Genomic DNA, 21,195 nt, shown 5'->3' with positions numbered 1-21,195 from the left:
AATGTGAGCTCTCTCCTGAACTTGATAAGTGGCAGAATCCTCTCGGGACTCGATTTGTACCAGAGTGTAGGAAGCCTCTGCAGTAGGCCTCAGCCGGGCCTGATGGACTCGGCGGCTTGATCCACAATGCGGGTGTTGAATAATCAGGTCAATAACCATTAAAGACAGACGATGGCACGTTAACATAGGCTGTACTGTAAACTGTGATGGCTGAGAAGGCTTTAATCAGTGTTTAATGTAGAAACATCGCTGACACTTTTATTTATTTTCTCCCTCTGACGCAAAATTTCCTGTCCCTCGTCAAGAAGCTTGGCTGGAAGTGGCGTTAGATAGCACGGCAATTGGAGGCTAGTATGGGAGAGCAGGAGTCTCGAGTGGGCCGAAGGTTTGCAGAGATTTCTTGCATTTCAGGGTCCTGTGGTTCCCGTTTGCAGAAGCTTCCATCGAGTGTGGGTTTAGTTTCTGTAAAAAGGGGAGCATTTCACAGTTCAGTCACGCGTGGGCGCAGCACGGGAGAGCAGGGCAGCGTGTTGGCAAGAACAGCAATGGATGGGGGGGGGGGACATCGGGGAGGGGGTGGGTTTTGAGGCAGTCCCAAGTGCAAATCCTCACCTCCCGTCTCGCCGAACCCCTGCCCTCCCCCCCCCCCCACCCGCGTTGGAAGGTCGGGCAGCCCTGTGGTCAGAGTCCCACTCCGCGCCCGGGGGTCGCAGCGGGCAGACGTTTGCGAAACGGCCGTGTTTTCCGTCAGAAGAAAAAAAAATCTCCTGCCAGCCGGGAGCTGTGCTCATCCCATTCCGACCTTGGCAGCAAGACGTTGAGGGGTGGAGACTTTTTCCCAGTTGCTTATATTGCTTATATCGAAAACGAAACAGTCTCCTCAATTAAGAGTGCGCTCGTGAACGGACGGGGTCTCGACGAGAGCGAAATGATGGGTGAAGGAGCCTGGCACCGGGTCTCTCTTTCTCTCTCTCCTCGGTGTGACGATGTCTAGATGACATTTTCAAAGAGTTGCATCGACTGCATAATCGTTTCGTCCTGCGTGTGAGACACAGAGAGAGCGAGACAAGAGTTAGTCGGCACTATCGAAGCCCCACGGGCTTTAACAAGGGGTCAGATAAAAGCACAATAATACTGCCGAAGGAGTCCGACGGTAAAAGCTGGAACACCTCAGCAGACCCGGCACACCCGCGGAGAGAGAGAAAACAGAGTTCACGTTTCCGGTCTGCACGACTCCTTTCCAGAGTTAAGGAGAGCGGGAAATGTGATGGAGTTTTGCACGGCGGGTGGTGGAGCAGAATCGAAGGTCACGGGAGAGGTGGGGGTTGGGGAGAGATTTGCCAAAGCTGTCATGGGCGTGAGTCAGAGGGGGGCGGTGTTGAATGGAGGGATTTCAGATCTATTGTGTTATACATACTTGGCACAGTAAGGGTTCAAATCCTGGGTTAGTGTGCGTTTGACTGCTGTGGTCATGTTTTAAAAAGAACTCCTAGTTTCAAAGGTTGGGACAAGGGGTGCAATTAAAGCATCGTAAAAGCTTGGGTGAATGGAATTTTGTTTTGATTAAGGGGATTCCCTGTGGAGTTCATCAAATTTCAGCTTGGAAAGATGATGTTGATGCTGGGTGGAGCTAAGGCATCTAGCATTTTTGTAAAAGAAGTTCTGAGCTGAATACCGCTGTGTCTAGAAGTTAAGTAGCTAGTTCTCCCTGCAGTTCCATTAAAAGAGATAGAATTTACAGTGCAGAAGGAGGCCATTCGGCCCATCGAGTCTGCACCGGCTCTTGGAAAGAGCACCCTACCCAAGGTCCACACCTCCACCCTATCCCCATAACCCAGTAACCCCACCTTACACTAAGGGCAATTTTGGACACTATGGGCAATTTAGCATGGCCAATCCACCTAACCCGCACATCTTTGGACTGTGGGAGGAAACCGGAGCACCCGGAGAAAACCCACGCACACACGGGGAGGATGTGCAGACTCCGCACAGACAGTGACCCAAGCCGGAATCGAACCTGGGACCTTGGAGCTGTGAAGCATTTGTGCTATCCACAAGGCTACCGTGCTGCCCTGTCTTTAAAGCTGTGCAGACTTGTCTGAGGACAAGGGGAGCCGAAACAGGCTGAGAAACAGCTTCTGAAGACATACAGCCAGAATTTCTGCATGGGTCTGGCAGGGGTCAGATCCTATCTTTAAAGCACGGTCGAATGATCTCTTTCAAAGAACACTCTTTACAGCAGATTTCTCTGAGGGCCAATGGTATTGAGCGCTGAGATACTTTTTTCTTGTTGTGTAAGTGGGAATAAAGATAGCAGTTAAGGATGATTGTATTACTGTGTTAACCAGCAATGTTTTTTTGTTATTTCCTTGTGTGATATTAAAGATATTTTAATAATGTGTTGGTAATATAGTTTGTTTTAATATACCATTGGCGGGATTCTCCGCTTCTGAGACTAAGTGTTGGAGCCAAGGCAGGATTTCAGGAGTTGCATGACAGCAAAACTGGTGCCGAACCTGGATCGATTCAGCGACTGTGGAGGGGCTAACACCGGGGCCCCAATCGATTCCAATGGGAAATGGTACGGGATTGGCCGGGTCCGTGATTGACACTCGGGAGGCTGACAAGCTACAGCCGCACATACACATTACACTCCCCACACGCACTCATCCCAGCCAACGAGGTGGCACAGGTCGGCTGGAGTCAGAGGTGGCCTGGGGGGGCCACCCATATGACCTGTGGCCCTAAGTTCACAGTGGACAGTCAGCGGTGTGCGGCCCAGTGGAGGCGGTAGCACAGTGGTTAGCACTGTTGCTTCACAGTGCCAGGGTCCCGGGTTCGATTCCAGCCTTGGGTCACTGTCTGTGCGGAGTCTGCACGTTCTCCCCGTGTCTGCGTGGGTTTCCTCCGGGTGCTCCGGTTTCCTCCCACAAGTCCCGAAAGACGTGCTTGTTAGGTGGACTGGACATTCTGAATTCTCTCTCTGTGACCCGAACAGGCGCCGGAATGTGGCGACGAGGGGATTTTCACAGTCACTTCATTGCAGTGTTAATGTAAGCCTACTTGTGACACTAATAAAGATTATTAATTAATTAAATATGCCAATGCCGTTTACTGTTTACTGTTCGTGCACAGTGGAACGCACTGACGCCGCTGTTGAGGCGACAGAGAATTGCGATTTGGCGCGAAAAATCAAAATGGAGGACAGAGTTCATGGAGTGAAATCGTTCAACTCACTGCTAAATCCGGACGGCTGTAAGGTGCCTAATCGGGTGAATCGGAAGATTGGCCGGAATGGGGGTGGTAGAGGGAAGTCTCCAGCTCTATTCCCGGGAATCTCTGATCTCTGGAACCTCCTCCCACTCTCAGTATTCCTGCAATTGCGGACTCCTCTCGAGTTTAACCCTTCCACCTACTGGGAGCTGAGCTATCGAGTCCCCTCCCCGCTCCTTAATATGAGCCGTCATGGACAGTATCGAGGATATAGCCTGCTGCGAGTGGAAGATACGGTTCCTCCATTTTGAGGCGAAGTGCCGATGCCGGGGAGTTGTACGATGGCAAAATCGGCGCCGAACCCTCAACGATCCTGCGACCTGCAGCTGTGCCAAGTAAAACTCCCGGCTCCCACGAAATAATCGCCTGGAGAACGGCCGGGTCCGCGGCCGCGCATGCGGACGGCGACGACCTGGTCGCGCCGTAAAACATGGCGCCGGCTGTGCGCGGACTTGACCTGCCAAACAGTGTCCCTCTGGCTACCCTCTACCAGTCGCCCCCAGCCCTCGCGGAAGCCCGCCCCACCCCGGCGAGCAGCACGGCTCCCGCCCCGGCTGTGGCGGCCCTGGGCGCAGTCCGCAGCCGCCAGGTCGGGGTTCCCCACCGCTGAGACCACACGTCAACCGCGCGGTCGGGAACTCGGCCCATCGGGGGGGAGGGCCTTCAGGTAATGCGCCAACGCCAGTCCAGTGGCGTGCGCCGCACGACGCGATGATGCCATTTCGGAGGGGGCGGGGGTAGAAAACTGGCGTCAAACCGGCGCCGTCTCCGATTTGGGCGTCAGACGGGATTCTCCGCCCGATCAGCGAGTACAAAACCGGCGTCAGGGAACGGATTATCCCACCCGTTGTTACGTTAAAGATGAAATTCAGATTGTTCTCCTTATAGTGTATGGAAGATGATAGGAGGATTGGATAGAAGCATTTAAACTTACGAAGGGAGACAGGTTTCAGAGAATTGATGAGATTATCAAGGGGAGCGCGGAGAAAGCTTTAACGCCCAGAGGTATTGTCATTCGGAAGGTTGTGAGGCTATCGGGATAGTGAGTCGAATTGGAGGCCTCCCTCGAAAAGGTGCCACGAACAACATGGGCTCAATGCGCTCCTTCTGTGTTGCATGGAATGAAGTCCTCTAATTCCACCCAAGGATGAACAAGGATGCCTCCTTCGAACGGGTGTACGTTCCTCCATTCGGAGTGACCCTGGGCTAAAGCGCCACTCACCTTCTGGCAGGTCTGAATGAATTCATCAATCGTCACCACTCCGTCCTGGTTCCTGTCCATCTTCTGAGGTGGGGTGGGGGGGGAGCGGGGTGGAAGAGGAAGGCAACAATTAGTTTCCAGCGGTGTAGCATATTGAAAATTGCGCTGTGCTTTTTGCCTGCTTGTGGCTACCACACACACGCACACACACACACATGTACCAGCAGAGGGAGTCTGCTCGGAAGATATAACAAAAGATCTATGTTTAACAGTTCGTGCAGGTGTCTGGCTGACCATCGACCTTTACGAGACCTAGCATCCTTGTGCATATCTATGACCACCTTTCGCATTGCCGCCTTTGGTGTCACAACGTTGGGAGTTCAACTCCCACTCCAGGACTTGAGCACAATTAGGGTCAAGGCTGACACTCTGGCGCAGTGCTGAGGGAGTGCTGCAGAGTTGGAGGTGCCACCTTTGAGAGGAGGCTTTAAAACAGAGGGCTTGAGTTTGTTTGTGGGTGGAATGAAAATATCTCATGGCATTCTTTTAGAGGAGAGCTGGGTGGGCAGGGTTGGGGCTGAGGTTTGGTTAACCCAGGGTTCTTGCCTATCTTTGTCCTTCGATAAACGTCACAAACAAAAACAGAAGATCTTGCGTTTATCGTGCCGTTGTTGGCGGGGGGTTGAGGTGCGCAAATTGGCATAAAAGCAGTTGGATGTATAACGAATCCCATTGGCCGCATCGAGGAGGACGCAACGGGCGCTACATCAATGCAAAGTCCCCCATCTCTGCCCGTACCTGGAAGAACTTTTCCATGTGTTCGATCGGCGCGTCTTGGTGTAGGATGGGGTATGTGTACCTGCCCATCATATCGTAGATTGATTGAATGATCGCCAACATTTCCTGGGGGAAAGAGTCATGGAGTCATAGATTTTTAAGCACGGAAGGAGACCCTTCGGCCCATCGTGTTTGTGTGGGCCATCAAGCACCGATCTATTCTAATCCCATTTCCCAGCACTTGCTCCATAGCCTTGTTCGCTACAACGTTTCCAAGAGCTCATCTAAACACTTTTTAATAGTTGTGAGAGTTGCTGCCTCTACCACCCTTTCAGGCAGCGAGTCCCAGATTCCCAACACCCTCTGGGTGAAAACGTTTCTCCTCAAATCCCCTCAATCTCCTGCCCCTTACCTTAAATCTGTGCCCCCTGGTTACTGACCCTCTACTAAGGGGAAAAGTTCCTCCCTATCCACCCTATCTGTGACCCTCATAATGTTGTCCACCTCAATCAGGTCCCCCCTCAGCCTTCTCTGCTCCAAGGAAAACAACCCCAGCGTAACCAGCCTCTCTCCATAGCTGAAACGCTCCAGCCCAGGCAGCATCCTGGTGAATCCCCTCTGCACCCTCTCTAGTGCAACCACATCCTTCCGATAGAGTGGCGACGAGAACTGCACACAGTACTCTAGCTGTGACCTAACCAGCGTTTTATACAGCTCCGTCATAACCTCCCCGCTCTTATAGTCTATACCTCGGCTAATAAAGGCAAGTATCCCATCTGCCTTCTTAACCACCTTATATACCTGTCCTGCTGTCTTCAGGGATCTGTGGACATGTACCCCAAGGTCCCTCTGCTCCTCTGTACGTCCGACCGTTCATTGTGCATTCCCTTGTCTTGTGAACCCCAACACTGACTTAAGAAGCCATTTGAACTCTGCATCTTACAATTGCATGTGCATTGATTAGTGCACCTGGGCAAGGTACAATCATAATTAATCCGGTAGTTATGTTTCGGCTGGAATTTAAACTTCATGGGCGAAATTCTCTCCCCCCCCATGCCAGGTGGGAGAATCGCCGGGGCCCCGCCCTGTTTGCAATGGGCGAGCGGCGATGCTCCGGCCCGGATGGGCCGAACGACCTGCCCAAAATGGCGGGTTCCCCCCCCGGCGCCGTCCACACCTGGTCGCTGCCGGCGGGAGCGCTTGGGGGGGGGCGGCCTGTGGGGGGGGAGGGGGGTTCCTGCACCGGGGGGGGCTCAAATGGGGTCTGGCCCGCGATCGGTGCCCACCGATCGGCGGGCTGGCCTCTCTGAAGGACGACCTCCTTTCCTCCGCCGCCCCGCGAGATCCGTCAGACATCTTCTTGCGGGGCGGCCTCGGGGAGGGCGGCAACCGCGCAGGCGCGGGCGACGTCATTTACGCAGTGCCGCTGTTAAGCGCGCCGAGGCCCGGCGCGCGTAAATGACGCGACACCGATCCTAGCCCCCCCGGGGGGGGTGGGAGAATAGGGGGCTGGGAGCGGGCTCCGACGCCGGAGTGAAACACTCCGGTTTTCACTCCGGCTTCGGCACTTAGACTCCTGATGGGAGAATTGCGCCCCATAAGTTGGAATACTAGCTTGAACTGGTTTTAGATCAGGCATTGTCAAACTCGGGGGCGCGACCCGCGGGCGGATTTCGGAAGGGTCGCGGAGCTATCCGTCACGGCGCTCCCGATCGCGCAAATCTGCACGTAACAGCCGGCGGTTAATACCGCCGGCTGCAAATGGCCTTCAAAATGGCCGCGAACATGTAAATAAAATGCGGCCTCACTGAGCATGCGTGCCCGATTATCGCAGCTTTTTGTTTTACAAGTTCGGGGCGGTTTTACTCATTTTATTCATTTATTTTATTCATTTTTATTTTACAAGTTTGGGAGGGGTTTTTTTGGATAAAATTATATAGGAAAAAAATGCAGAACTTTGGGCAGAAGGAGCCACCATACTTTCCGACACCGGAAGGCTTCACCTTCATCCAACAGGTTCCATTGGAGGAGCGTGTACGAGGGCCAAAGGGACCCAAACCCATGTCCTCTATTTTTGTCAACCGCAAATAAGGTAAGAGAAAATGGTGGGTCACGCAGGTCGGCTGACGTGGGTCGCGAAGGTCGGCTGGCGTGGGCCGCGAAGGTCGGCCGGCGTGGGCCGCGAAGGTCGGTCGGCATGGGTCGCGAAGGTCGGCCGGCGTGGGTTGCGAAGGTCGGCAGGCGTGGGTTGCGAAGGTCGGCCGGCGTGGGCCGCGAAGGTCGGCCGGCATGGGCCGCGAAGGTCGGCTGGCGTGGGTCGCGAAGGTCGGCCGGCGTGGGCCGCGAAGGTCGGTCAGCATGGGTCGCGAAGGTCGGCCGGCGTGGGCCGCGAAGGTCGGTCGGCATGGGTCGCGAAGGTCGGACGGCATGGGTCGCGAAGGTCGGCAGGCGTGGGTTGCGAAGGTCGGCCGGCGTGGGTCGCGAAGGTCGGCCGCTATGGATCGCAAAAGTTGGCCGGTTGGTAAAAATGGTTGCCCGGAGAAAAAGTTTGAACAACACTGCTTTAGATGACTTATCGGTTAGATATGTTCAATGTGAGCAAATGTTCAATAGACAATTTAGATACCAAAGGAAACGTGGTCCATTGGAGACGTTGAGGTGCGTAGATCGTCAAACTTCAATTGAACAGAAATAACCAACAATGAAACTACATAGACATGGCCTGAGGTGTGGCAACACATTTGCATCTTTCCCGTAGATGAGGAGGCTGATACTGTACACAATATTCCAAATATGATGTCACCAATGCCCCGTGCAACTGAAGCATAACCTCCCTACTTTTGTGATCAATTGCCCTCACAATAAACGATTAAATTGCATTTGCTTTCCGAATGCGTTGCTGTGCCTGCAAACTAACCTTTTGTGATGCACTGGGACACCAAGATCCCTCTGCATCTCTGAGCTAAATTGATTTGCTTGGGTTAATCCGAAGTCCGATAATTGCCTAATTAAGGATTATGGCAAATTAAAATGGCTTTCTTTTTTCAAAGATCTACAGGATGTTCCCGGGATACATTTCAGGCCGAACGTAGCTCTGACATTTCATGAGGTGCGTGTTTCGTACCTCCTTGGTGATGTAGCCATCCTTGTTGATGTCATAGAGGTTGAATGCCCAGTTGAGTTTCTCGTGCACAGTCCCACGCAATAACACGGAGAGGCCGATCACAAAATCCTGAGGGTCAGAGGGGAAAAGAGTAGCGCCAAATTCATTAAAATGGCTGCCCGTTCGATTCCCCCGCCAAGCTTCCACGGTCTACGAGCCCATCTCCGAGACACCCGTCGCTTCGCAGTCTCTCTCCTCAGCGTGGATAGAATCATAGAAACGTATCATAGAATTTATAGCGCAGAAGGAGGCCATTTGGCCCATCGAGTCTACACCGGCCCTTGGAAAGAGCATCCTTCCTAAGCCCACGCCTCCACCCTATCCCCGTAACCCAGTAACCACTCCCAACCTTTTTGGATTCACCTGCACCATTTGGGAGGACAGTGAGAACAGGAGAGAGATTCTGAATGATTGGAAATCTCTCCCATTACTATCCATCTCCCTGGACTGCAACACACGTGTAAAAGGTCATACACTGCGAACTGGACCCGCTGAGCGGACTGGATCACCCCACTGCCAGCCATGTTTGACCGGAGGTTTTCCATATTAATCCAGCCCTCTGGAGACTCGAGTTCGAACCTCGCCATGGCATTTGGTGAACTTTGAATTCACCTTTTTAAAAAAAATCTGGAATTAAAAGTCTGATGTCGACCATTGTCGACTGTCGTAAAAACCCATCGGGTTCGCGAATGTTCTTGAGGGAAGGAAATCTGCCGTCCTCACCTGGTCTGCCCTACACGCAACTCCAGACCCACCAGCAATGTGGTTGACTCTTGAAATGCTACTCAGTTTGAGGGCAATTAGGGATGGGCAAGAAATACTGCCCGCATCCCAAGAGCGAAAGAACGAATGAAGAAAAAAAAAAAGAGGTTCTTGCAAAGCGGCAGAGCAGGACTGATGGGTTCAAGGCTACTTCCCAAAGTTCATCGGTGACTCACCTCGAATTGGATGGCCCCACGGCGGTCCATGTCGAAGGCATTAAACAGGAAATGTGCGTAGGTCGAGGCATCTGGAACCAGAAGGACAAAAGGTTTACTTCAGTTCAAGGCCTGGACTTGTAACCATGAACTCGAAATAAGGCACACTCTATTACAGCGTCTGCAACTTTCTACAAATGGGACGAAGGCCGACACTGCTGACTTCGAATTTTCTTCCGCTGTGTATTAACTGTCTGCATATTTCAGTAGCCAATGGTGTATTTTTCCAATTAATTTATAGGATGCGAGCGTCACTGACTAGGCCCAGAATTCCTAATTGCCCCCTGAGAAGGGGGGGTGAGCCGCCGTTTTGAGCCGCTGCAGTCGGGTGCAGTAGGTACACCCACAGTGCTGTTAGGGAGGGAGTTCCAGGATTTTGACCCAGCGACAGGGAAGGAACGGCCAATATATTTCCAAGTCGGGATGGTGAGTGACTTGGAGGGGAACCTCCAGGTGGTGGGGTTCCCAGGTATCTGCTGCCCTTGTCCTTCTAGATGGTAGAGTTGGCGTGTTTGGAAGGTGCTGCCTAAGGAGCCTTGGTGAGTTGCTGCAGTGCATCTTGTAGATGGTACACACGGCTGCCACTGTGCGGCGGTGGTGGAGGGAGTGAATATTTGTGGATGGGGTGCCGATCAAGCGGGGCTGCTTTGTCCTGGGTGGTGTGGAGCTTCTTGAGTGTTGTTGGGAGCTGCATTCATCCAGGCAAGTGGAGAGTATTCCATCACACTCCTGACTTGTGCCTTGTAGATGGTGGACAGACTTTGGGGAGTCAGGAGGTGAGTTACTCTCCGCAGGATTCCCAGCCTTTGACCTGCTCTGGTAGCCACAGTGTTTATATGGCTGGGTCTAGTTCAGTTTCTGATCAATGGTAACCCCCAGGATGTGGGGGATTCGGCGATGGTAATGCCATTGAATGTCAAGGGGTGATGGTTAGATCCTCTCTTGTAGGAGATGGTTATTGCCTGGCACTTGTGTAGCGCGAATGTAACTTGCCACTTGTCAGCCCCAAGCCTGGATGTTGTCCAGGTCTTGCTGCATTTGGACATGGACTACTTCAGTATCTGAGGAGTCGCGAATGGTGCTGAACATTGTGCATCAGCGAACACCCCCACTTCTGACCTTCTGATGGAGGGACGGTCATTGATGAAGCAGCTGAAGATGGTTGGGACTAGGACACTACCCTGAGGAACTCCCGCAGTGATGTCCTGGAGCTGAGATGATTAACCTCAAACAACCACAACCATCTTCCTTTGTGCCAGGTAGTGACTCCAACCAGCGGAGAGTTTTCCCTCTGATTCCCATTGACTCCAGTTTAGCTCGGGCTCCTTGATGCCATACTCGGTCAAACGCTGCCTTGATGTCGAGGACAGCCACTCTCATCTCACCTCTGGAATTGAAACCAAGGTTGTAATGTGGTCAGGTGGCTGGGAACCCAAACTGAACATGAGTAAACATCTGGAAAATCCCGGTGGGGATTAATGGAGCCGGAATTCCAGGACAAATGTCATCCACTTAGATTTTGGACTTTGTTGCTGTTTTAATGTTAAGTATGTAATGATTTTCCAATTCCCTATCAAATGATTAACCATGGCTTATATAAAGTTATATTTTTCACTGATAAACTGTGCCAGTTATATATCTGACAACACTTTGAAAAGTTCTTTATTGGCGTAGAACGTTTTGATGTCCTGAAAGATGTTAAGGAAATTTTAATATGCGCTGCTGGGTGAGTTAAATTCCTTACCTCCCTGCGGGAAGAACTGAGAATAAATTGCTTTGAAAGTATCCTCGTCCACCATCCCACTGGGACATTCCTGTGAACAAACAAGGCCCCTGGTTACATGCTGCCTTTCGCATCCCTGAGTTTCACAATCCCTGTCTTCCGAGATTGCGGAGAGAGAGAGAGAGAGAGCGCACAAAAGGTGAGGTAGGAAGCCAACTCGCAAATCGTCCGCCCCGCCGCTTGTCCCGTAATTTGAGACAATCCCTCATTCCGACTGACTCGGCCTTGAACATGTTCAGTGACCCCCGGACCCCTCTGGGGAGTGAATTCCACAGACTAATGGTCACCTGAGAGATGAAACCCCCCGCCCCCCCCATCTCTGTCTTCGATGGCAGACCCCTCATTCTGAAATAGCGCCCGCCCGTTCTAGAACATTCTAGAAGTTGGAATAAATTGGTCTTTTTCTGATTGGCAGGCAGTGGGCTACCTCAGGGATCTGTGCTAGGACCCCAACTGTTCCACATTAGATATGAATGATTTGGACGAGGCAACTAAATGTATTATCTCCAATTTGCAGATGATATTAGGTTGGGTGGGAGGGGGAGCTGTGAGGAGGATGTGGAGATGCTTCAACGGGATTTGGTCAGGCTGAGTGAGTGGGCACATGAATGGCAGATTCAGTATAACGTGGAGAAATGTGAGGTTATTCACTTTGGCAGCAAAAATAGGAAGGCAGGTTATTATTGGAACGGGTGTAAATTGAGAGAGGTGGATACGCAGCGAGACCTTGGTGTCCTCGAGTATCAGTCGCTGAAAGTAAGCGCGCAGGTACAGCAGGCAGTAAAGAAGGCAAATGGTATGTTGGCCTTCATAGCGAGAGGATTTGAGTATCGGAATCGGGATGTTTCACTGCAATTGTATCGGGCATTGGTGGGGCCACACCTGGAGTATTGTGTGCAGTTTTGGGGTCCTTAGCTGAGGAAGGATGTTCTTGCTCTCGAGGGAGTGCAGAGAAGGTTTACCAGACTGATTCCAGGGATGGCGGGACTGTCATATGAGAGACTAAGTCGGTTAGGATTGTATTCATTGGGGTTCAGAAGAGTGAGAGAGGACATAGAAACTTATAAAATTCTAACACGATTAGACAGGATAGATTCAGAAAGAATGTTCCCGATGGTGGGGGAGTCCAGAACTAGGGGTCAGAGTTTGAGGATAAGGGGTAAACCTTTTAGGACTGAGGTGAGGAGAAATTTCTTCACCCAGAGAGCGGTGAATCTGTGGAATTCGCTACCACAGAAGGTAGTTGAGGCCAAAACAGGGATCTGTGCTGGGGCCTCTGTTGTTTGTAGTATACGTAAACGATTTGGAGGAAAATGTAGCTGGCCTGATTAGGAAGTTCGCGGATGATACGAAGGTTGGTAGGTAGTGGCAGATAGTGCTGAGGATTGTCAGAGGATAGAGCGGGACATAGGTAGGTTGGCGACTTGGGCAGAGAAATGGCAAATGGAGTTTAATCCAGACAGTGAGGTCATGCATTTTGGTAGGACTAACATAGAGGGAAATATAGAATAAATGGCCAAACTCTGAGGAATATAGAAAGTCAGAGAGATCTGGGCGTGCAAGTCCACAGATCTTTGAAGGTGGCAACACAAGTGGACAAGGTACTCAAGAAAGCACACAGAATGCTCACCTTCATTGGACGGGGCATCGAGTATAAAAACTGGCAAGTCGTGCCGCAGTTGTGAATAACCTTGGTACGGCCGCACTTGGAATATTGCGCACAATTCTGGTCGCCACACTACCAGAAGGATGTGGAGGCTTTGGAGAGGGTGCAGAGGAGGTTTACCAGGATGTTGACTGGTCTGGAGGGTGTTCGCTATGTGGAGAGGCTGAATAGACTCGGACTGTTTTCATTAGAAAGACGGAGGTTGAGGGGTGACCTGACAGAGGTCTACAAGATTATGAGGGACATGGATAGAGTGGATGGGCAGGCACTCTTTCCCAGGGTGGAGGGGTCAGTCACCAGGGGGCATAGGTTTAAGGTCCGTGGGGCAAAGTTTAGAGGAGATGTGTGAGGCAGGTTTTTTACACAGAGGGTGGTGAGTGCCTGGAACGCGTTGCCAGGGGAGGTTGTGGAAGCAGATACATTAACGGTGATCAAAAGGCATCTTGACAAACACATGGATAGGACGGGTATAGAGGGACACGGCACAAGGAAGTGCTGAGGGTTTTGGACAAGGTTGGTATCATGACCGGTACAGGCTTGGAGGGCCGAAGGGCCTGTTCCTGTGCTGTATTGTTCTTTGTTCTTTGTTGTGTAATTTCAAGAAGGAATTAGATTTTGCTCTTGGGGCTGAAGGGATCGAGGGATATGGGGGGCCGGCGGGATCAGGGTATTGAACTTGATGGTCAGCGATAATCATAATGAATGGCGGAGCAGGCTCGAAGGGCCGAATGGCCTCCTCCTGCTTCTATTTTCTATGTTTTGATGTTTCTATTCCCCCCCCCCCACCACACGAGGGAAAACACCCTTTCATCATCTCACCCCACCCCCTCAGAATTGTATTCCCTGCAGAGGCCTCAGGTAATCTTACGTACGTTTTTGAAACCCCGATAGAGTGATTGAATCTCCTTCTTTGTAAATTTAGTCCTCCCCTGCAGTTCATCGAGGCCCTCGGGCTGGTGTCGCACCATCGACAGGTCCTCGTCAATTTCATCGCCGTCTGTGAAGGGAATTATGGAGTGAAGTGAATCGAGGGCAGGGGTGTCGAAGCGACCTTGCCCGCTCGCGCACCGACACACCCTCTCTGCCTGCGACGGTTCCTTAACCATCAGTCCAACAGTGGTATGGTACCGGCTGATAAACTGTGAGGAAGGATTCTTTGACAGTTTAAACGTTCTTACAAAAAATTAAAGAAAGGCCATTGAGCTGACCTTCTCATCTACTTCTAACATTTCAACGAAGCAACCTCCACACACGCACACACAGATCAAATGCCACTTATTAATAAAGTTAGCACTTAGTGGCTTACAGGTTTATTCACAAAGTCCTAGGGAGAAAAGCCTTCAGATGGCAGTAACACGACTCCTTTCCTCAGAACACAGAGCAGAAGTCTAAAAATGAAACTAAAAATAGGAGACACAGGGCAGGGCTGAAAACGAAACTGAGAAACAGCAGACACGGGGCAGGGCTGAAAACGAAACTAAAAACAACAGACACAGGGCAGGGCTGAAAACGAAACTAAATAAAACAGCCCCAGACCCTCCCATGAGTGACATCACAGCCTGCTTAGCTGTCAACCCCTTCATCACGCTCAGTGGGCTAGACAGCTGGGTTTATGAACAAGGCCAGCAGCGCGGGTTCAATTCCCGTACCAGCTTACCCGAACAGGTGCCGAGATGTGGTGACTAGGGGCTTTTCACAGTAACTTCATACTTGCGACAATAAAAGATTATTATTATTACAGCTTCAGCAGAGAGATAATCGGCACACTTTAACCCAAATTATTTGAATAACACCAGGCGGTACGACACTGCACACATGACACTGAAAATCTGGAGGTTGTCACTGAATGGCATCTTCGGAGCCAACCATCGTAGTGTGGGTGACCCACCAGCCCATTTTGGCTCAGCAAGGTCCTACAAACCCCCAATGAGCTGCACGCCCAGATGTAGGCCCCATTTACTTGTTTCTTTCAGAAGCTGGGTGAGGGGCAAATGTCAATCAGCGCAGCTCGGAAGTCATTCTTTCCCAATCCCTCATTTATTGTTTTTTGTACAGGGGGTGATGTAGTAAACCCCACCCGTCTTGTTTTGAGTGTGCTTGAATAAACTAACCCTCTGAGTTCGTCCAATCTCGAATGGGGTTATTAATAGAAGATTGGAGTTGGGAAATACACCATTGTTTATAAAGGGGAAAGCAAATCAAAAATGACCTTTCTGTTTCTCTGGTATTGTCTCTCTAGAGGGTCAGTTTCTCTGACTCTGAATAGTGGTGAAATCAGGCTTGTTTAAATTCACACCCTCCTGCTGGCCACAGCACTGATGATATTAGCTCTGCAATTGAGTTGCTGAGGTGATTCGAGGATTCTTGCTCATTGACTTTTGACAGAATTTCTTCTTCAATTCCCGTCTGCTCAAATATCACTGCCAACTCAGCCAGTCTATTTTTATTCTGCGTCTTACTCAAAATAGATGGGAGAGGAATCTCATCTGCCAACCTGGTCAAGAGCTGTGCTATAAATAAGGCAGAATCACGATTGCCTCAGATACTACGCACGCTGAGTAAATCGGGCGGACGTCGCTCGCGTTTGAGAGGCTCCGACGGGAAAGCCTCGCGACGTGCCTGGCGTCGGCGTGCGTCCTCTCCCTGAGCTGGTGGCGCAGCCTTGGGGGCGCAGGGCAGCCTGGCACGGAAGTGAGGGGCCCTTCCCACGATTGTGTGGGGGAGGCAGAGGGCGGGAAATTGTCTGTCCCGTCCGCTCTCTGCTGCTGCTGTTCATGGACTCTTTCTGTGCATTGGCCTGCTGCCCGTTGGCCCTCTGAGGCAAACAAGATTTTGCGGCGTGGGCATTTTGGGGTCCTGGTCGCCAATATATCGGTCCGTCAGCCTAACAGACGTACAAGCCTTAGATACATGCAACTTCACCCGAGGTGTACCTCCTCTCTGGCTTAGTCTTATCTTAAAGCTCATTGTGGTAAACCACTGCTGCACCTATATTAGGTGATGTACGGTAGGACCTGTGCTACATGTACGACGGTAATCCCTGCCTGCTGGCTCCGCCCAGTAGGCGGAGTATAAATATGTGTGTCCTCCGTGCAGCAGCCATTTCGCCAGCTGGTGTGGGAGGCCACACATCTTAGAACAATAAAGCCTCAGCTGTATTCAACTCTCGTCTCTGTGCAATGGATCATGCATCACTCATGGCTTCGTTTTCTCTTGCCTTGACTATTCTGACACGCTCCTGATTGGTTTCCCAAATCGCGCCCCCACCTTGAGGTCATCCAAGCGTCTGCACCCCACAGCACAACGCAGTCCCCTATTCCCCCCCCCCCCCCCTCACCCCGGTGCTCGCTGACCTACACTGGCCCCCGTTTAAGCAACGCTTCAATTCTCAATGTTCTGATCCTTGTTTTGAGCCTCTCTGTGCGCAGGAGGAGAGAGAAATGACAGTTGTTGTTTGTAAAGAGCTTAGGAACTAACTGAGGTGATGTACATCCGGGGTGCCGCTTTCACTGCTGCACTGCGCCAAGCAACGGTATCTCAGGCTTTCGGCCTACCAGCCTAGGAAAGGAACCTTCTCGACGAAACTCCAGTACTGGGTTATTCATGAGGTTAAAATGCTTACCTCACCAACACAAAAGGTTCTCACGGAGAGAGAGAGAGAGGGACAGAGAGAGACAGACTTTAGGCATGGGGAAATCAGCATAGCGGTTCATTGAGAAGCTATTCGTAATGAGAGGTTACACTTTCCCCCAAACCCCCCGAGGCTCGCTCCACAATCCCAGGATGAGGAAATTGTAGTGGAAGATATCAGGTAGACTATCCATAGAATCTCTAGAGGGCAGTAGAAAGGCCATCAGCCTATCTGCACCGACCCTCCGAAAGAGCACCCAATCTAGGCCCACTCCCCCAGCCGTATCCCCGTAATCCCACCTAATCCTTGGACACTAAGTGCCAAATTAGCTTGGCCAATCCACCTGACCTGCACATCTTTGGACTGTGGGGGGAAACCGGAGCACCCGGAGGAAACCCACGCAGACACGGGGAAAGCTCCACACAGACAGCCACCCAAGGCCGGGATCGAACCCGGGTCCCTGGCGCTGTGAGGCAGCAGAGATAACCGCTGTGCTAAAGCGTCGGCCCTTGGAGTTTGGAAGAATGTGAGGCGACCTCAGCGAAACAGATCAAATTCCTGAGAGGCCTGGTGAGGGGGATGCTGGGGTGCAGTCTCAGAATAAGAGGTCGGCCAATTTGGACTGAGGTGAGGAGGAATGTCTTCCCTCAGAGAGCTGTGAAGCCTTGGAATACGCTACTCGCATAGGCTGTGGAAGCTCAGTCATCCAAGGAAGAGATCGCTAGCTTTTTTGGACTTCAATGGAATTAAGGGTTGTCGCAATTATCTGAGGGAGACCAGCCATCTTGGTATTGAATGGTGGAGCAGGCCCAACGTCTAATGGCCGCCCATCTCCCATTTCGTACATTCGTTGAAAGGTTAGCAAAATTAAAGATTCTTTTTCTGACTCACTGGAATATCTGGGTTAAGGGGAGAAATTTTGAACTGAACCAGACAACAAATAACGAAAGGCTTTGTGGTGAATTGGTCAGAACGGGTTTCAATGCTTTACCACAAATGGTTGCTAAAAGTGAGGCGCCGTCAATTATCCTGAAGCAACGTCACTTGATATTTGAGGCGGAGAGAGAGAGACAAGTCATGAAGGCGGAGTTGGGACGAGGTCGTTTCAGTTGAAGGATAAGGGCCAGGCCAAGGAGGCAGGGCTGAATGGCCACGATCGCGGCGGGGCCTAGTTCGCCTCCTCGGGCCTATTACTTTATTCTGTAAAGCAAACTGGCAGAATGGACAAATTATTGCCGGCATTCTGCATAACTACACCCACAAAGACTTCAAACTCATCCAGAAAACCAGGTGCCTTCTTCCAGTCAACTACTAAAAGCCCTTTAATATCTTATAGAGAGACAGTGCCAGAGAAACTGCACCCTATAGCGAGACAGTGCCAGACAAACTGTATCCTATAGAGAGACAGTGCCAGACAAACTGTACCCTATAGAGAGACAGTGCCAGAGAAACTGTACCCTATAGAGAGACAGTGCCAGAGAAACCGTGCCCTATAGAGAGACAGTGCCAGAGAAACTGTACCCTATAGAGAGACAGTGCCAGAGAAACTGCACCCTACAGAGAGACAGTGCCAGATAAACTGTACCCTATAGAGAGACAGTGCCAGAGAAACTGTGCCCTATAGAGAGACAGTGCCAGAGAAACTGTGCCCTATAGAGAGAGACAGTGCCAGAGAAACTGTACCCTATAGAGAGACAGTGCCAGAGAAACTGCACCCTATAGAGAGACAGTGCCAGAGAAACTGTACCCCATAGAGAGACAGTGCCAGATAAACTGTACCCTATAGAGAGACAGTGCCAGAGAAACTGTACCCCATAGAGAGACAGTGCCAGAGAAACTGCACCCTATAGAGAGACAGTGCCAGAGAAACTGCACCCTATAGAGAGACAGTGCCAGAGAAACTGTACCCCATAGAGAGACAGTGCCAGAGAAACTGTACCCTATAGAGAGACAGTGCCAGAGAAACTGTACCCTATAGAGAGACAGTGCCAGAGAAACTGTACCCTATAGAGAGACAGTGCCAGAGAAACTGTACCCTATAGAGAGACAGTGCCAGAGAAACTGTACCCTATAGAGAGACAGTGCCAGAGAAACTGTACCCTATAGAGAGACAGTGCCAGAGAAACTGTACCCTATAGAGAGACAGTGCCAGAGAAACTGTACCCTATAGAGAGACAGTGCCAGAGAAACTGTACCCTATAGAGAGACAGTGCCAGAGAAACTGCACCATATAGAGAGACAGTGCCAGAGAAACTGCACCCTATAGAGAGACAGTGCCAGAGAAACTGTACCCTATAGAGAGACAGTGCCAGAGAAACTGCACCCTATAGAGAGACAGTGCCAGAGAAACTGTACCCTATAGAGAGACAGTGCCAGAGAAACTGTACCCTATAGAGAGACAGTGCCATAGAAACTGTGCCCTATAGAGAGACAGTGCCAGAGAAACTGTGCCCTATAGCGAGACAGTGCCAGAGAAACTGTACCCTATAGAGAGACAGTGCCAGAGAAACTGTACCCTATAGAGAGACAGTGCCAGAGAAACTGTACCCTATAGAGAGACAGTGCCAGAGAAACTGTACCCTATAGAGAGACAGTGCCAGAGAAACTGCACCATATAGAGAGACAGTGCCAGAGAAACTGCACCCTATAGAGAGACAGTGCCAGAGAAACTGTACCCTATAGAGAGACAGTGCCAGAGAAACTGCACCCTATAGAGAGACAGTGCCAGAGAAACTGTACCCTATAGAGAGACAGTGCCAGAGAAACTGTACCCTATAGAGAGACAGTGCCATAGAAACTGTGCCCTATAGAGAGACAGTGCCAGAGAAACTGTGCCCTATAGCGAGACAGTGCCAGAGAAACTGTACCCTATAGAGAGACAGTGCCAGAGAAACTTCACCCTATAGAGAGACAGTGCCAGAGAAACTGCACCCTATAGAGAGACAGTGCCAGAGAAACTGTGCCCTATAGAGAGACAGTGCCAGAGAAACTGTACCCTATAGCGAGACAGTGCCAGAGAAACTGTACCCTATAGAGAGACAGTGCCAGATAAACTGTACCCTATAGCGAGACAGTGCCAGAGAAACTGTGCCCTATAGCGAGACAGTGCCAGAGAAACTGTACCCTATCGAGAGACAGTGCCAGAGAAACTTCACCCTATAGAGAGACAGTGCCAGAGAAACTGCACCTCATAGAGAGACAGTGCCAGAGAAACTGTGCCCTATAGAGAGACAGTGCCAGAGAAACTGCACCCTATAGAGAGACAGTGCCAGAGAAACTGTACCCCATAGAGAGACAGTGCCAGATAAACTGTACCCTATAGAGAGACAGTGCCAGAGAAACTGCACCCTATAGAGAGACAGTGCCAGATAAACTGTACCCTATAGCGAGACAGTGCCAGAGAAACTGTGCCCTATAGCGAGACAGTGCCAGAGAAACTGTACCCTATAGAGAGACAGTGCCAGAGAAACTTCACCCTATAGAGAGACAGTGCCAGAGAAACTGCACCTCATAGAGAGACAGTGCCAGAGAAACTGCACCCTATAGAGAGACAGTGCCAGAGAAACTGCACCTCATAGAGAGACAGTGCCAGAGAAACTGTGCCCTATAGCGAGACAGTGCCAGAGAAACTGTACCCTATAGAGAGACAGTGCCAGAGAAACTTCACCCTATAGAGAGACAGTGCCAGAGAAACTGCACCTCATAGAGAGACAGTGCCAGAGAAACTGTGCCCTATAGCGAGACAGTGCCAGAGAAACTGTACCCTATAGAGAGACAGTGCCAGAGAAACTGCACCCTATAGAGAGACAGTGCCAGAGAAACTGCACCTCATAGAGAGACAGTGCCAGAGAAACTGTGCCCTATAGAGAGACAGTGCCAGAGAAACTGCACCCTATAGAGAGACAGTGCCAGAGAAACTGTACCCCATAGAGAGACAGTGCCAGATAAACTGTACCCTATAGAGAGACAGTGCCAGAGAAACTGCACCCTATAGAGAGACAGTGCCAGATAAACTGTACCCTATAGCGAGACAGTGCCAGAGAAACTGTGCCCTATAGCGAGACAGTGCCAGAGAAACTGTACCCTATAGAGAGACAGTGCCAGAGAAACTTCACCCGATAGAGAGACAGTGCCAGAGAAACTGCACCTCATAGAGAGACAGTGCCAGAGAGCTGCACCCTATAGAGAGACAGTGCCAGAGAAACTGCACCTCATAGAGAGACAGTGCCAGAGAAACTGTGCCCTATAGCGAGACAGTGCCAGAGAAACTGTACCCTATAGAGAGACAGTGCCAGAGAAACTTCACCCTATAGAGAGACAGTGCCAGAGAAACTGCACCCTACAGAGAGACAGTGCCAGAGAAACTGCACCTCATAGAGAGACAGTGCCAGAGAAACTGTGCCCTATAGCGAGACAGTGCCAGAGAAACTGTACCCTATAGAGAGACAGTGCCAGAGAAACTGTACCCTATAGAGAGACAGTGCCAGAGAAACTGTACCCTATAGAGAGACAGTGCCAGAGAAACTGTACCCTATAGAGAGACAGTGCCAGAGAAACTGTACCCTATAGAGAGACAGTGCCAGAGAAACTGTACCCTATAGAGAGACAGTGCCAGAGAAACTGCACCTCATAGAGAGACAGTGCCAGAGAAACTGTACCCTATAGAGAGACAGTGCCAGAGAAACTGTACCCTATAGAGAGACAGTGCCAGAGAAACTGCACCT

The 21,195-nt window shown here is 50.9% G+C and overlaps 1 protein-coding gene across 7 annotated transcripts in view; it reads right to left on the bottom strand.

Annotated features, from left to right (window-relative positions):
• Positions 1-207: 207 nt before the first annotated feature.
• LOC140396997 (calsenilin-like) overlaps positions 208-21,195 on the bottom strand; it is a 64,592-nt gene continuing 43,604 nt past the window's right edge. For 3 of the 7 annotated variants that reach the window (XM_072486014.1, XM_072486013.1, XM_072486016.1), the window contains 7 exons: positions 13,713-13,837; positions 11,136-11,205; positions 9,353-9,423; positions 8,376-8,483; positions 5,273-5,377; positions 4,496-4,558; positions 208-462 (listed from right to left, as the gene is read on the bottom strand). In XM_072486014.1, the coding sequence (XP_072342115.1) occupies positions 349-462; positions 4,496-4,558; positions 5,273-5,377; positions 8,376-8,483; positions 9,353-9,423; positions 11,136-11,205; positions 13,713-13,837 (656 nt within the window). In that variant the 3' untranslated portion in view covers positions 208-348. Of the gene's footprint in view, positions 1,039-4,495; positions 4,559-5,272; positions 5,378-8,375; positions 8,484-9,352; positions 9,424-11,135; positions 11,206-13,712; positions 13,838-21,195 lie in introns of all 7 variants that reach the window. The other 4 variants (XM_072486015.1, XM_072486018.1, XM_072486019.1 and 1 more) reach the window with 3 other exon arrangements.

This window comes from Scyliorhinus torazame, chromosome 20, assembly GCF_047496885.1.
Source record: "Scyliorhinus torazame isolate Kashiwa2021f chromosome 20, sScyTor2.1, whole genome shotgun sequence".
Lineage (NCBI taxonomy): Eukaryota > Metazoa > Chordata > Chondrichthyes > Carcharhiniformes > Scyliorhinidae > Scyliorhinus > Scyliorhinus torazame.
This window is presented reverse-complemented; position numbering and strand designations above follow the sequence as displayed.